Source organism: Bos grunniens, chromosome 3 (genome assembly GCF_055505025.1).
Source record: "Bos grunniens cultivar Pamir isolate PY7600 chromosome 3, Bosgru_T2T1.0, whole genome shotgun sequence".
NCBI lineage: Eukaryota > Metazoa > Chordata > Mammalia > Artiodactyla > Bovidae > Bos > Bos grunniens.
Window position 1 is genome coordinate 95,115,366 of NC_141167.1, and position 15,187 is coordinate 95,130,552.

At 45.5% G+C, this 15,187-nt stretch overlaps 1 protein-coding gene across 1 annotated transcript in view; it reads left to right on the forward strand.

Annotated features, from left to right (window-relative positions):
* PTGFRN (prostaglandin F2 receptor inhibitor) overlaps nt 1-15,187 on the forward strand; it is an 81,375-nt gene that overhangs the window by 34,598 nt on the left and 31,590 nt on the right. The window contains exons 3-4 of the mRNA XM_086392070.1: nt 2,331-2,744; nt 8,648-9,028. Coding sequence (XP_086248196.1) covers nt 2,331-2,744; nt 8,648-9,028 — 795 coding nt within the window. The remainder of the gene's footprint in view (nt 1-2,330; nt 2,745-8,647; nt 9,029-15,187) is intronic.

The window sequence follows — 15,187 nt, forward strand, 5'->3', positions numbered from 1 at the left end:
CCTTTTTCAGGGGATCTTCCTGACCCAGGGAAGATCCTGCATTGGCAGGCAGAGCCTTTACTACTGAGCCACCAGGGAAACCCCCAAGGTGAATTAGCACATGTAAAGCCTCAGCAGTGCCATAGTAAGCACTCCGTCAAGTTAGGGATGCGAGGGTGGTGGTCACGTGGACACTCTTCATGTTTATGGGGATAAGAGATACTTCGGAGCTCATGTCTTTTCTCTGTGCTCTTCATGATTTAAGTACCTGTGTTTTCTAGAAGTCGTATGGGTCATATGTAGAGAAAGCATGATGTGGTCACTGCAAGCTGGTGGGCCTGGCTGTGCAAGTGGTCACACCTAACATAGCTGGAATATTTGGGTTTGTTTGTTTTTTCATTGTCTAAGTCCTGTTTGATTTACTCACCCATTCAGTTCTCAACCCAGTGAAGAAGAGAGGGCAGGGTATTTCCCTAATTTACACACAAGGAGATGGAAAAGTGTAGGTTAATTACTTGCCTAAAATCACACAGCTAATTGGTAAATGAGCAAGAACAAACAATTTTAATTTGAGGCTAGCAAAATAGAAACATTAATGTTGTTATTATTATTACTTAATTATGCATTTATTTGTATCCTGCCTTGTTCCAAAAAGAAATTATGTCAGGGTAGTAGTGTATTAAATGATCAAGAAAGCAGAAAATCTACATGATATGATATAAAAAGAAGGGGTTGATTCAGGCATTCATTCCTTCTGTAATGATTTCTTAACTCCTACCATATTCCAGATTCTGTTCCCCGACTAGACTCATAAGGGGATAAAAACAGCCACTTCCATTATACAAGCATTAAAATGTCAAATCTACCTCTTCTATTACCTCTTCTCATTCCTATACAAAAATCAAATATGTCTTTTTAGAACAAAGTCTCATAATGCATTCTTGCATTGGAGTTGAGTGATCCATTGCTTCTGTAGTCCTCACACACATGCTACACCTCCATTAGATCAGATACACACTTGTCTCCATGTGCGATGCCCATCTTCAGGAGTTGGAGGCCGCAGGAGGAACTTCCTGCCCCCCCCCTCCCCCCACCCCAGTATCTTTCTGTTTCTTCTCCAGTCTTTGGAAGGAGAAGCAAGGAGAGGCTTTCTTCAGGGTCAGGAAAGCAGGTGGATGGCCATGAAAGAGACTGGCTGGCTGCCCAGATGGAGCCTCTGGTGGCTGCCATGCATGATCTAGGGTCTCTCTGGCCTTCAGCTTCACAGGTCTTAAAACTATATATCCATGGCCTCAGAGATAACTGGTCTTGGGAACTGAGTCATGTTAGCTGGAGTCACAGACTGATGTATATACTAGAAAGTCATTATATTCATTTGCAGTAGAGATAGGACTTTGGGATATGTCCTTCTAAAAATGTAGCAGTTTTTTCTGTTATTTAAAGTAGTCCCTTTTCAAGGACATTGAATTCATTTCCGAGCGTGGAATGGCAGGAGAACCCAAGGAGATGGTGAACAGTGGTGTTTGGGGATTCTCTCAGCCAGCCCTTAGGCAAACCTGAGAGGTGGTGGTCCCTGCAGTCTCTTTGGTAGGGGCCTCCTCACTGCTACATCAAGTGTGGCTTCCCTTCCTCATAGCTCTCACCAACACTTGCCTGATCTCCTGCCCCCTTTTTCTAGACTGTAGAGAAACCCGGCCTTTTCCTAATGGGTCCTAATAAATAACTAAGGCTTCGGTTTTCCTTGATGGGTTCCTACCCTGCAGATGCCCTCTTCTCAACCTAGTTATTCTTACTCATTGCCTAGACCTGGGGGCGCAGGAAGTTCTCCCACACTTTAGTGCTCTTCAAATTACACTGCTTTAACTTCTGGACAATCCCCCAGGCTCCCTACTCCAGCCTGTGTCCCAACAAAGATATGTTGGACAGTCATGGCTGGTCATCACTGAGTACCAAGTGCTGTCCTGGGAACCTTCCCTTATATCTAGTTGAATTCTCAGTCAGCTTCCTGAGTTGGGTCTAGTTGTCATCCCATTTTAGAAATGAGGAAACTGAGGCACAGAGGGGTTTAAGTGATTTGCCTAAGGGTCACAGAAGTATAGCCCAAGGCACAGCTTCCCAAACGGAGTTTGCACCTCCCAGTTCTAGCAGGGTGCTCTTATTAGTGCTACCTGTTTCCTCAGGTCAGAATGTCAGCTGAGATGAGAGATGTAGTGAAATGGGCAGATGGGCCCATCTGGGCATTAGAACAGGGGAGGGGAGGAAGAAGTTGTCCCTCAAGGCCTGGAGGTTGGCGGGCCCTTGCCCAGTGCTTGGGGCAGCAGTGTTCCGATCGCTCTGCTTTCTCCCCACAGTGCTATCCGACGCCCTGCATGTGGCTGCCAGCCCTCAGCCCTCCCCGGGCCCCAGCCTGCGCGAGGGCGAGCCCTTCGAGCTGCGGTGCTCGGCCTCCACCACGTCGCCGCTGCACACGCACCTGGCGCTGCAGTGGGAGGTGCGGCGCGGCCCCGCCCGGCGGAGCATCCTCTCCCTGACCCACGAGGGCAGGTTCCGACCCGGCCCTGGCTATGAGCAGCGCTACCGCGGCGGGGACGTACGCCTGGACACTGTGGGGAGCGACGGGTACCGCCTCTCCGTGTCCCGGGCCCTGTCCTCCGACCAGGGCTCCTACAGATGCATCGTCAGTGAGTGGATCGGAGAGCAGGGAAACTGGCAAGAAATTCAAGAAAAAGCCGTGGATGTGGCCACCGTGGTGATCCAGCCAACAGGTAAGCTTCTGAAAATTGCATGTTTTAGACTATTTGTTGTTGTTATTTAATCACTCAGTTGTGTCCGACTCTTTGCAACCCCATGGACTGTAGCCCACCAGGCTCCTCTGTCCATGGAATTTTCCAGGCAAGAATACTGGAGTGAGTTGCAATTTCCTTCTCCAGGGGATCTTTCCCACCCAGGGTATAACCTGGGTCTCCTGCCTTGCAGACTGATTCTTTTCCACTGAGCCATCAGGGAAGCCGGATAAAGAACTAGGCCAGAGCCTTATTCCTCTCTGACAAGATTTCTCCTCCTCCTGGAAGGCCTCCTGTTGATGGGTGAGGGTATAGGGTGGTGGTGATGGTTTGGAAAGGATGCATTTGTTTTGTGCCAAATGCCGAGTTTTGCTCTGCAGCTGCTTTTTCTCTGGATTCATACCCATGGGAAGCTGCAGGTTACATAAGACACAAAGAGAATTTTGTGACTGAAAGATTAAGTCCTTTTAAGTGCCAGGACAAGGTCCAGCCTGGTGTTCAGAGGGGCTTTGGGGTGGGGCTGCCCCCGCCTTGCTCCCATGGCTTCATTTTGTTTGGTGTTTCCTAATCTCTGGATGTGCCCTTCCCCACAGCTGTTGGGGGCGTGTTTGGCTCATCCCCAAACCTCTGTCTGACTTGGGTCCTCTAGGCCTGCCTTTCAGGTCCCCTCTGATGTGACGTCCCCTTGTAGGTGAGGGATTCCCTAGGGCTGGGCCTCTTCTTATCTCCTTGAGGACACAAACCCCAGAAGCATCCAACTCTGGGATCTATATGCAAGGAGTTGTCTTCATCTGTGAACCATCTTTTTAAAAAACAATAACCAAAAACCTTCTTACTCTTACTAGAGAAGTAATTAAAGAAATGCAAGATACATTTCCAAAAACCCATAAAAATAAATGACAAACAAGAAAAACAGGCCAGTTTTGCCTCCAGTGTCCAGCAAGCATGAGTAGAGAACCTACTGTGGGCTAAGTTCTGTCCTGGGCTCTGGGGTCAGAGATGCTTGAAGATTGTGCCCAAGCCTCCCAGAGCTTCTGGCTCGGCAGAGGGAAGGTGTAAAGAGACCTTCTCAGGGGGACGTCCCTGCTGGTGGTTGGATGACTTGGTTTGCTGGGAGTCTGACATTGCCACATTGCAGAGTGCTTTGCACTGTTGCTGCTGTCTCCTGTTTTGGAAACTGAGAAGACCTTGGGTGGACTCGTTTCCTGACTGTAAACAAGAGAGCGTGGCCACTCTGTTGCTCAGATGGGAAGGAAAGCAGGCAACGATACACATGGGAAGTGTTTTTCCTCTGCAAGCCGTGCTGTCCTGAGCACTTGCCCCTAAATTTACACCACAGCACGAGAGCTGAATTTGGTAAAAAGCAGGACCAGTGTTCTTGACTGTGGCAGTCAGGCAGGTTGGAGGTGTTCTCGCCGACAAGAAGGGCCACAGGTTGCACTCAATCTTGATTCTCCTGGCTGCCGAAATCACTTTCCAGATGGATTCAGGTCACCTGCCTTTTCGGGAATGATCTGTCAGGAATCTGACATAGGAAACCTTGGATGTTCATCTTGCATCAAACAACTATTTTAAAAGAAAGGGTTAAGAGTTTCAGATTTAGCAAATGCAAGAATTTCAGTTGTAAAGGTTTGTTTGTTTGTTTTTTTAATTTCAAACAAGCCACAAAACCCAGAATGTAGTTATAAGACTTGAACACTCTGAGCCTATTAGGCAGGCAGTAGCATCTGGCTCTTACTCAAGCCTGAGGGTTCATAGCCTTTTGTGCATGGGTATCTTTGACAGTCCTTTGAAGCTCACAAGCCGTTTTCAGAGTTAATATATTTTAATTAATAAAATACATAAAGAGGATGACATAGGAAAACAATAACATTAAAATAGTTATCAAAATATTTAAGATAAGTTTGTTGTATAACAGTATAGTGTTTTATTGCGTGTGTGTGTATGCAGTCTCTCAGTTGTGTCCGACTTTTTGTGGCCCCATGGACTATAGCCCTCCTCTGTCCACGGAATTTTCCAGGCAGAAATACTGGAGTGGGTTGCCATTTCCTACTCCTGGGGATTTTCCTGACCCAAAAATCAAACCTGCATCTCCTGCATTGGATTCTTTTACCGCTGAGCCACCTGGGAAGCCCAGTGTTTTATTAATGCATTAAATAATAAGATAGAGTGGCAGACCTAACAACTACTGTAATTTCTGATAAGTGAGGAATGTAAATAATATTTTAAGATATCTGCAACAATTGAAATGTAATGTGAAAATATCTGTGATTTCTATTGGGAGCAAGATCCCAGGGACAGATAATACTAACTGGTTTGTTGCTTAGTTTCATAATGAGAGGAGATGTTGTCTTTCAGGTAGAGGTTAGTAAAAGAAAGGCAATTTGTTTTCACATCCATGTCACAGACTCCTTAAATTCCCTTTGTGGATCCTGGATTAAGAACCACTGCACTAGAGTGATAGTCTTTCTCTCATTGTAAACACTTGCATTCTCCCTAGCTAGCTTCTTTTTTTTTTAAATTAGAGTTTATTTGATTTATAATATCATATTAGTGGTGTTGGAGAAGACTCTTGAGAGTCCTTTAGACTGCAAGGAGATCCAACCAGTCCATCCTAAAGGAAATCAGCCCTGAATATTGTTTGGAAAGACTGATGCTGAAGCTGAAGCTCCAGTACTTTAGCCATCTGATGCAAAGAACTGACTCATTGGAAAAGACCCTGATTGTGTGAAAGACTGAAGGCAGGAGGAGAAGGGGGCGACAGAGGATGAAATGGTTGGATGGCATGACCAACTCAATGGACATGAGCTTGAGCAAGCTCTGGGAGATGGTGATAGACAGGGAAGCCTGGAGTGCTGAGTCCATGGGGTCGCAAGACTTGGACACGACTGAGGAACTAAACTGAACTGATTAGTTTCACAACATTGTGATTCAATAGTTTTATAGATTTTGCTCCATTAAAAGTGAAAGTGTTAGTCACTCAGTCGTGTCCAACCCCATGGACTGTAGCCCATCAGCTCCTCTGTCCATGGAATTCTCCAGGCAAGAATACTGGAGTGGGTTGCCATGCCCTTCTCCAGAGGATCTTCCTGACCCAGGGATTGAACCCAGGTCTTCTGCATTGTAGGCAGATTCTTTACCATCTGAGCCACCAGGGAAGCCCCATTTATTCCATTAAAGTTATTTTTAAATATTGGCTCTATTTTCTGTGCTGTGCATTACATCCTTGAATCTTACTTACTTTCTACTTACTAGTTAGTACTTCTTGCCTCTTGACTCCCTGCCTCTATCTTTTTTTTTAAAGAGTATTTACTAATTTGTATTATTTATTTGGCTGTGTTGGAACTTAGTTGCAATGTGCAGGATCTTCAGTATGTCGTGTAGGATCTTTCCTTGTGATGTGCAGGCTCCGTGGTTGCAGCATGCAGGCTTAGTTGCTCTGTGTCTTAGTTGTAGGGCTTAGTCCTTCGACCAGGGATCAAACCCAAGTCCCCTGAATTGCTAGGCAGATTCTTAACCCGTGGGAAGTCCCCCCTTCCTCTATCTTGCCCCCCCCCACCTCCCCCCTCCCCATTGGTAACCACTAGTTTGTTTTCTGCATCTGTGAGCCTTTTTGTTTGTTTGTTTGTTTTTGTTATATTGTTTATTTCTTATATTCCATCTATAAGTAAAAACATAATATTTGTCTTTCTCTGTCTGACTTACTTCACTAAGTGTAATCCCCTACAGGTCCATCCATGCTGTTGCACATGGCTAACTTTCATTCTTTTTTATGGCTGAGTGATAATCCATTGTCTATATACACCACGTCTTCTTTAACCGTTCATCTGTTGATGGACACAGGTTGTTTCCATGTCTTGGCTATAGTAAATAGTGCTGCTATGAAGTTGTCCATAGCTAACTTCTTAACTATTCTTACTGCATTCTTATGATAAATGGCACGAAGTGACTTACACGGTGGGGCTGTACCATGTAGGTGGCAGTAAACGCCCTGTAATGCTGAACCTGGTGTCTTAATTTATAGGGTCAGTTATATCCAGTAGGAGAAAGCTTACACCATCACAGACTTTGTCTGAAGTCTCCTCTATGAGTCCTTAGAACTGATTTCCTTTTTCCCTTCACCGTACTTCATCCCGTTCCAGTAGAGAACCCTCCGATCCCATAGAACATGTAAAAACTGTGCTGAGTGATGTGATGAGATATTTAGCCACTTGCAGAGAAAAAAATTAGAAAGCGAACTATATTGTTACAGAGATGCTAATATTTCTAAATGCAAGAATCCATTTTCTCCATGCATACTGTCTGCAGTTGCTTACTGTCTACTTCTTTTCTTGGCTGGCTCCCTCCTGGGCCTTCTTTTACAACTGCTGTAGTGGTGGCTGGCATAGAGCAACTCTGATAGTATTCCAGAGTCTGACTGTTGCACATGGAGTGGTTCAAATGGCAGCATGGGCTCAGAGCAGCAGTTTCCTGACTCCTCTCAAATGGTATCTCATATTGTTTTTGGCTTCTTTAAAGGGGTGAAGGAAGAGGAAGACTTTGGAAGGAGGTGGGTGGTGGTTAGAAATTAGACTTTAAATTCCTTTTTCTAATACTATGCCTACCTCATTTTCTGTCTTCATCAAAGTGAAGCTTGAACTTGGCCTGAAACTCTTGTTTGAAGTATCATCAGTCTTTGGAAAAATCTATAATGAAAGTCATTTACTTCAAAGCACATGGGTTCGGGAGGTTGGGTCTTTTCTGAACCAAGTGCCAGCGTTTGTCGCTGACCTGACCCAGGTCTGTAGCTGATGCTGAGCAACTCTGGCTGGAAGACCAGGCCTGTGCTGTGCTTCCACTTGAATCCCCTGGGAGGTGTCGGCTCCTCATCATCTAAGCAGTTGTTCCCAGAGCATTACCACGTGTTGAATGTTTTTCTACTCTGATTTCAGATGTTCAACTTCTTTGCAAAAAAATCCCTCGAATAAAATGAAATGTTTCCATATAAAAAGCTTTGATAGGGGAATGCTGAAACCAGATCTGCCTGGGGACTGTCACACCAAATCCTTACTTTTAATTATCCACACTAATGAGAGAGGGCAGTGGCATTGTCCAGAAATCACTGTGTTTTGGTTTTAGAATATCCTTTATCCTTGACTTTAAGGTGGGGGTGTAGAACAGCGTAAATGATGCTCTAAGCATTTGAGAGACTTGACCTGCTCGGCATGTGGTCTGGTTTCCCTTTCCCAGTCCTTCTGTTTACATCCCCAACCCCGTTTCACCCAGAAGATGGTTTTACCCTCACTTCTACCTTCCATCTCCTAGCCCCCAAGTGACAGTATGTACCAGCCAGAGCTGAGCTATCCTTTCTCTGAAAGTCACCCAAGTCTATCATGCATGTGGAAAAAATATAAATTTAGTTTTGTAATGTTCAACAGAGTTGTTTTCAAATGGTAATGTACGTAATGATGGTGTAACACTGAAGAGCAGAGTCCCTAGAGGCAGGCAGCCTGAATTTGAATCCTAACCCTGCCACATAGTAGCTGTGTGACATTGGGCAAGTTACTTAACTTCTCTGTGGTTCAGTTGCCTTATTGGTAAAATGGAGATGATAATAGAACCACCTCGTAGGGTTGTTTTGAAGATGATATTTATAAAGCACTCAGAAGAGTGCCTGGCATATAGAAGGATCTATATAAGTGTTTGCTGCTGTTATTGTTTTAATGCAATAAAAAGAAATATGTCGTTCATTTATTCAGTATATTTCTCAAGCACATAAAACTGTACAAAGTCTCCTAACTTGAATGTTGTACATAAGAAGGTAAAAGGAGGTGATCTAAGGGGATGGGGTGGAAGTGGCAAATGTAACTGAGATGATCTCGATGACCTTGTTTTTGGTTTTCCAGTTCTCCGAGCAGCTGTGGCCAGGAATGTGTCCGTAGCTGAAGGCAAGGACCTGGGCCTGGCTTGCAACATCACGACGGACCGAGCGGACGACGTCAGACCCGAGGTGACGTGGTCCTTCAGCCGGACGCCTGACAGCTTGTTGCCTGGCTCCCGTGTGCTGGCTCGGCTGGACCGTGACTCCCTGGTGCACAGCTCTCCTCGTGTGGCCCTGAGTCACGTGGATGCACGCTCCTACCACCTACTGGTTCGAGATGTCAGCAAAGAAAATGCTGGCTACTATTTCTGCCATGTGGCGCTCTGGACCCCCGGCCACAACAGGACCTGGCACAAGGTGGCGGAAGCTGTGTCGGCTCCGGCTGCCGTGACTGTGACCTGGCTAGGTGAGTGGTTTTGGAGGGTGGCTCTTCACCTCCCTGGCTTAATTCTTCCCCTGGGATCTGGAGAGGAGTCAAGGAGCTGTGTGTTTTGCATTATTGTGGCATTCTTGATATCGACAAGCATACTTTCTCCTGGATATCCCAAGCTGGGGAGGAGAGAAGGCAAAACTGGCTGAAACAGAATCTGGCAGTCAAGGGAGATGTTTAGATGATGTGGCCTCAGTTGTCTCAATGCCCTCATTTGAGAGGATACAGTTTCCTTTTGTGGTCAGAGATTTGCAGGCTCGGGGGTCCTGCTGATTGGCTCTTTGAAATGGATCTTTGTTGGAGGGAGCACACTGCCATTCTCCCTCTCTTTTCCCTAGACTCCTAGGTATTCTCTGGTAGGAGGAGCTGTTGCTTTTTAAAGCCCAGGGAAGAAAAAGAATTCCTTCAGTTAATGGAACACAGTTTTTCACTGAATGCCTTGGCATCCCAAAATGATTTTTTTTTTTTGCAGATACCAATTAAATGTAAGGGCCTTCCTGTTTCCCCACCTTTTCTGGAGGGTCCTCTCCCCAAGTCTGATTCCCTCGGGAGAGGCAGAGTGCCTTCAACCGTTGCCCACCTTGCCACTCATGCAGTTGCTACTTGTCATATATATGAAGGTCATTGTCATATCCTTTTCTTCTTCTTTTTTTTTTACCACTGTCATCCTCCCCATCTCTTATTTTTCTGAGTGCTTTTCCTAATTTTGTTACCATCTTGTAATTAATTGCAAGTGAACTTAGGCAGGATGGGACCAAGGGGAGTATGGGGCGCCTTGCTTCCCATGTCCATTACTGCAAAGATGGACACAGGCCTGCGGGTCAGCCTCTTCCCTGTTTTGAGCTTGATCGCTCTACTGTCCTCTGACCATTCTAAGCCCACACGAAGGCATTTGGCATTGCTCTACTAGGAGATGAAACCGATCTTTAAAGGCTAGGAAATCATTTCCTCCTTTGTTTAATGCTATACATCCTCGCTCCATGAGCCCCAGCTCATTCCTCAGCTCTTTCTTGTCTCTGCATTGAAATCTTCTCCCAGGCTAGTGGCACATTCACTGTCTTGTTTCTTCCTAATAAGCCATTATTTGGCAGAGATGGGGAGTTGGCAAGTGGGGACAGAAGGGGGGCAGGGAGAGGAAGAGTAATAAGAAAGTAAGCAGAGGGTCCTTCCAATTCGGAGCGAGACGAGGCGGGCTGTTAGTCATCCCTGGTAGCAAAGTGATTCTTTGATATCTACAGAGTGAAAGGAGCGGGGTTTATCTGGCGAGCTTTTATTCCTGCCGCCTGAACCCTGCGCAAAGAGACTCACTATGAAGTACTGAACTGGAACAATGTTAGCCCAGCTAGAACTCTCCTTAGCAACCTTCAAAATAAAACAGATGTTGTCAGCACCGAAAGAAGAGTTTTCATCTCGAGCTGAATGTGTCTCACAGCCCTGATCCTCGGTGCGTTGTGCCCTGCTGTCAGATCCCACCCCTGCCTCCTGCATCCCTCCCCCACTGGCTTAGACTCACAGCTCCGGCGGGTTTTTTTTCTTTCTCTTTTTTTTTTTTTAAAGAAAGTGCTGCCTGCACTCCAATTTGAGGGCCTCTTTGAAGTCCTCCTGCATTGATCCCAGCCTACCCTGGGGGGAGATGGCGGGACTGGCGGGAAGAGGATGGGAGCTCTGGGAGGGAATGGGCTCTTTTAGCTGGGAGGGATTTGTTGGTGGCTGTGTTCTCCGGAAAGTGGGAAGAAATAAGGAGACTAAATTGCGGGGAAAGGTTTAGTTATTCTCCTAAGGGTTCAGTACTGCTGTTGTGAAAGCTGTGAGTGTGCTTTTCCCTGACTGACCTACCCCCCTCCCACCTCCACCCCGAACCTTTGTAAGTAATGGACCCTCGGTAAACATTGGGCAGATGGGGAGATAAGGCAGCACCAACACACAGATATGTTAAAATATGTGCATCGGAAAAGAAGAATTGCAAAGAAAGCAGTAATGTTCAGCTCAGAATATTCAGAGGCACACGGGTGAACCTGCCAGAAGTGTAAGTGGTATTCTTGTCTTCCCTTAAATCTCTCCTCCTTCTGTGTGCCTGAGACTCACACCACGAAGCTCTCTGGACATTTGTCAGAAGGCGAGTTGGGCACGAGTACAGCAGTTGATCTTCCCCCGGGACCTCCTGAAAGGATTCTCTGCCCGGCAGGGATCAGGCATGGCTTGACACTATGTGACATTCTCTAGATTTACAACACGTATGCATATGCATGTCGATCCCATGCCACATGCGGCCTGTTGGAGGTAATAAGACAGGAAGTATTCTATTTATGTAGGTCATCTTATGTTGTGTGACTGTGGAGTGTTGTCACAAAAGAGCTCTTGAGAAAGCCGGCTCCCTGTGCAGGTATGACTCAAAATGTTCAGTTTTGTTACTTAGACCAGTTAAAAATGATCACTGCCATGTGTTGAACACTTACTGCATGCCAGGGACTGGGCCAGAGGCTTTCATGCATTAAATATTTGATCCTCGCCATAGTGTGAGTTAAGACACTGTCCCAGTCCCCATTTGAAAACCACTGATTTTCATTTTGCTTGCAATTTTGAGGGTCAGGAATTAGGGAATGAGTCAAGATTCATCTCTGATGCACATGGTGACAGCTAGGACAGTTCGGGCTGGGGATCCCCTTCCAGATGGCTTTCTCATGCATGTGTCACCATATTCTGGGGCATCTCTCTCTGTCCCCACATGGTGTCTCATCCAGGCCCTTTCCTTGTGGTGCTTTTTATGGCACTGTCTTCTCGGGATAGTCATGCTCCTTTTATGGCAGCTGACTGCCAAGACACAGGAAGTGGAAGTGCCAGGCTAGTTAAAAGCTGTCCCTGGGACTGGCACAACACACTCCCACTGTTTCCTATTGGCCAGGCCCACTACAGAGATTGTCCAAGTCCAAAGGAGTAGGGAAAGAGACCCCATCTCTTAACGGGAGACTAGCAAGGTCCCTTTGCAAAAAGGGTGTGTGAAATGGCAAACGTTACTGCAGCTCTCTTTGGAAAATAGAATCTACACAGTGGTTAATGCTTGTTTCTTTTATTTCAAAAAAAAATGTTTAGAATGGCTTGGACAAATTATGGCTGTGGGTCAAGTCTGTCCCAAGTGTTTTTATCTTAAGGGGGGGGTCTGTCCCAAGTATTGTCATCCTGAATGAAAACATTTTGACTTTGGGAATCAGCTTGACTCCTGAAGCTTGAGAGCATAAAATCCTAAAAGCTGGGTGGTCCTTGTTCTCATTTGCTTGGGGTTGGTGCACTAAGTAGGTGAGGGGTTGAAGCTGATTGGGGTCTTCTCATGTTCACCGTATTAACCAGACAGATTAGGGCAAAGGCATGAATGGGTCTGTCAAGTCCAAGAGCACTTGTAGCATCTGGGAGGACTATGATTTTTCTTAGAGGGTAAGAAAAAGCCTCTTTACTTAGGATGGATGTCCTACTTTTGAAGGGAAAAAGATATAAGTTGGCTTGCAAAACGAAGTCCAATTTAAAGCAGGAGGCACAAAAATAAAATCAAGATCAAAAGGGGTAAAAAAAAATCAAAGAATAGATATGGCAAGATGGTTGGGATGAATTAGTTATTGCATTTGAGTACTGAATTTGCCTCTGAAGTTTTGGAGAGTTGAGGCAAAAAGAGATGTAATTATGCAGTCCTCTTCTGCATATACAAAACAAATAAAAGAGAAACAAACTTTTTATTGGCACTGAATATATCACGTGCTTTTTCTTTAAGGGGCATCAGATAACATAACGGACAGTGCTTTCAACTGTTCTTTTACAAAAGCTCTAGGTGATTGTTTAAATGGATGTTTCTTATATCCATTCCCTATAAAAGCCAAGGGCATAAACCTTAAGTGTATGAAGGAGTTTTTGTAAGAAGCTGAGTTACTACAGAGGACAAATGTTGCCTTGTGTCTATCCCATTTAGTATATGGCTAAAACTATAGAGAATCTGGAGGAATGGCTGGTTAATCTGCATATTAAGCCATCTCTCTCTGCTATCAGATGTCTTAAATGAGCCCTTGGCGAGAGTTGGATACTAATCAGTTCATGGTTGAGCTGTCTGCCCGAAGTCCCAGACTTCTGTGGTGTTAATTGGAGAGGGTTCCACCGGCTTCAGATAGGAGAGCGGGAGGAGGCAGAGCCGAGTTCTGCTATTCCGGCTTAAGCACTTAATTTGCATTCTTCTCCACTCGAGGACTGTCCCCTCTTCCAGCCGAGAGCCAGTGAGGAAGGTAATTATTTTTCTTTAAAAGGAGCTGTTAATCTGCTAAGTACTTGGGAGAGATTTGAAAGTTCTTTGCCATCTATAGAAGATAAGGTTTAGATCTGCAGAATTTTACAGGCAACTACAATCCGCTGTCTGTCCAAGATTATCTCTGAAGGCCGAAGAGCGATGGAGTCCTGTTCCACCACCTTCTAGGCCTTCTGTCTCAGGCTTGATGCCTGTGATTTCTAAGCTTTGGTTTTCTTGGCTTTGTGGGATAATGCATATGAAGTGCCTTAGGGCAGTGCCTGGCACTTAAGTGCTCCACACATTTTCGTGGTGGCAGTGGCAGTTACTGATTTGTGTTTTGGAGGAAGAGTCCATATAGAACATGCTGTTCTCCATCAAGCTCTTAACTAAATAAATCATGGGAAAAAAAAATAAGCCATTGGGGGTGTCTTAGGACATGGAGAACGAGGAATGTGTGGGTCCAAAGAGGAGCTGAGTTGAGCACACCTAGCCCTTATGCCCCCCCAAATCTGATAACTTTTTCTTCTTTCTCTGGGAGGAGTGAGTGAGGATGAAGAAAGAAAAAACAAAATGGAACAAGTGTCACTTGGGGTGTGGGGCACTGGTATCCCATTTGAATAATGTTATCTCTGTTGCCCTGAAATCCATAATGCTGAATGCAACCTCATCATAACGGCTTTCCTAAGTGGGGTAAAGTGCCACCCCTGCCAATAACAGCTACTTATTTATAGTCTTCTCTGTTTAAATGTTAGAGAATATTTAATTATGGTATGGTAAAGAATCCACCTGCTATTGCAGGAGACACAAGAGACGTGAATTCGATCCCTGAGTTGGGAAGATCCCCTGGAGGAGGAAATGGCAATCCACTCCAGTATTCTTGCCTGGGAAATCCCATGCACAGAGGAGCCTGGCGGGCTATAGTCCATGGGGTTGCAAAGAGTCAGAGACGACTTAGCGACTGAGCACACATACACGTACCAATGATGATAATGGCAGCTCTTTGACAGTCAACTCATTCAGCTGCCTCTAAAGTACCTGCCCAGTTCAGGATGATAAAATCGGCATTGGCAGAAACCAAGGCCCAGTTCCTGCTGTTTCTTCTGACATGTGCGTGCAGCCTGTTCATCTAATTAGCTCTTCCCAGTTAACTAAGCCTCGAAGTGGGTATTAGAACATGGCACTGTACACAGTTCAGGATTAGTGCCTTAGCTGTTATCATCACTCTTGTCTTCTGGGATGGAGCCGGCCTTGAGAAGCATTAATCATTGGGTGTGTAATGATGTGCAGTTTGGTGCTAGTGGAAGCCAGGCCATGGAGCCAGAGCCTCTCCTATGATTCTGCTCCCCTACACCATGCAAGACCTTAGTCTTTGAATTTAACCTCCTTTGAGCTTTGGTTTTAGCTTTGTTTTTGTTTAGGAAATGTACGTAAATAAGTAGTACCTATTACATAAGGATATTCTGAAGATTAAACGAGATTGCAAGGAAAGTACATGACGTGGTCCCTGGCTCACAGGAGGCCCTGCACACATTCCAGTTCTTAGTATTCTTGTACCTTCCGCACAGAACTGTGAGAGTAAAAGGAGGAGGTAACCCATGGAAACCCCCAGTTCAGGTTCCTGCATGCAGTAGGCACAAAATACCTGCTTTTACACACTTGCCAATAATCCTGAATATTTTCATTGTCTTGAAAGTAGTAACAAAGGAGTTTAATAATCCATAATCAAAAAATAAAGTCTTTCTTCATGGTGATAGGGTTTGCACTATGGGAGGCGAAAACTTCGGGAGGTGATGTGTAAGTGAGCAGGTTGACCTGGGAGACAGGTTAGGGGGGGATCTTTGTTTCTGGAAGGTTAGTGATGTCGTGCCTTA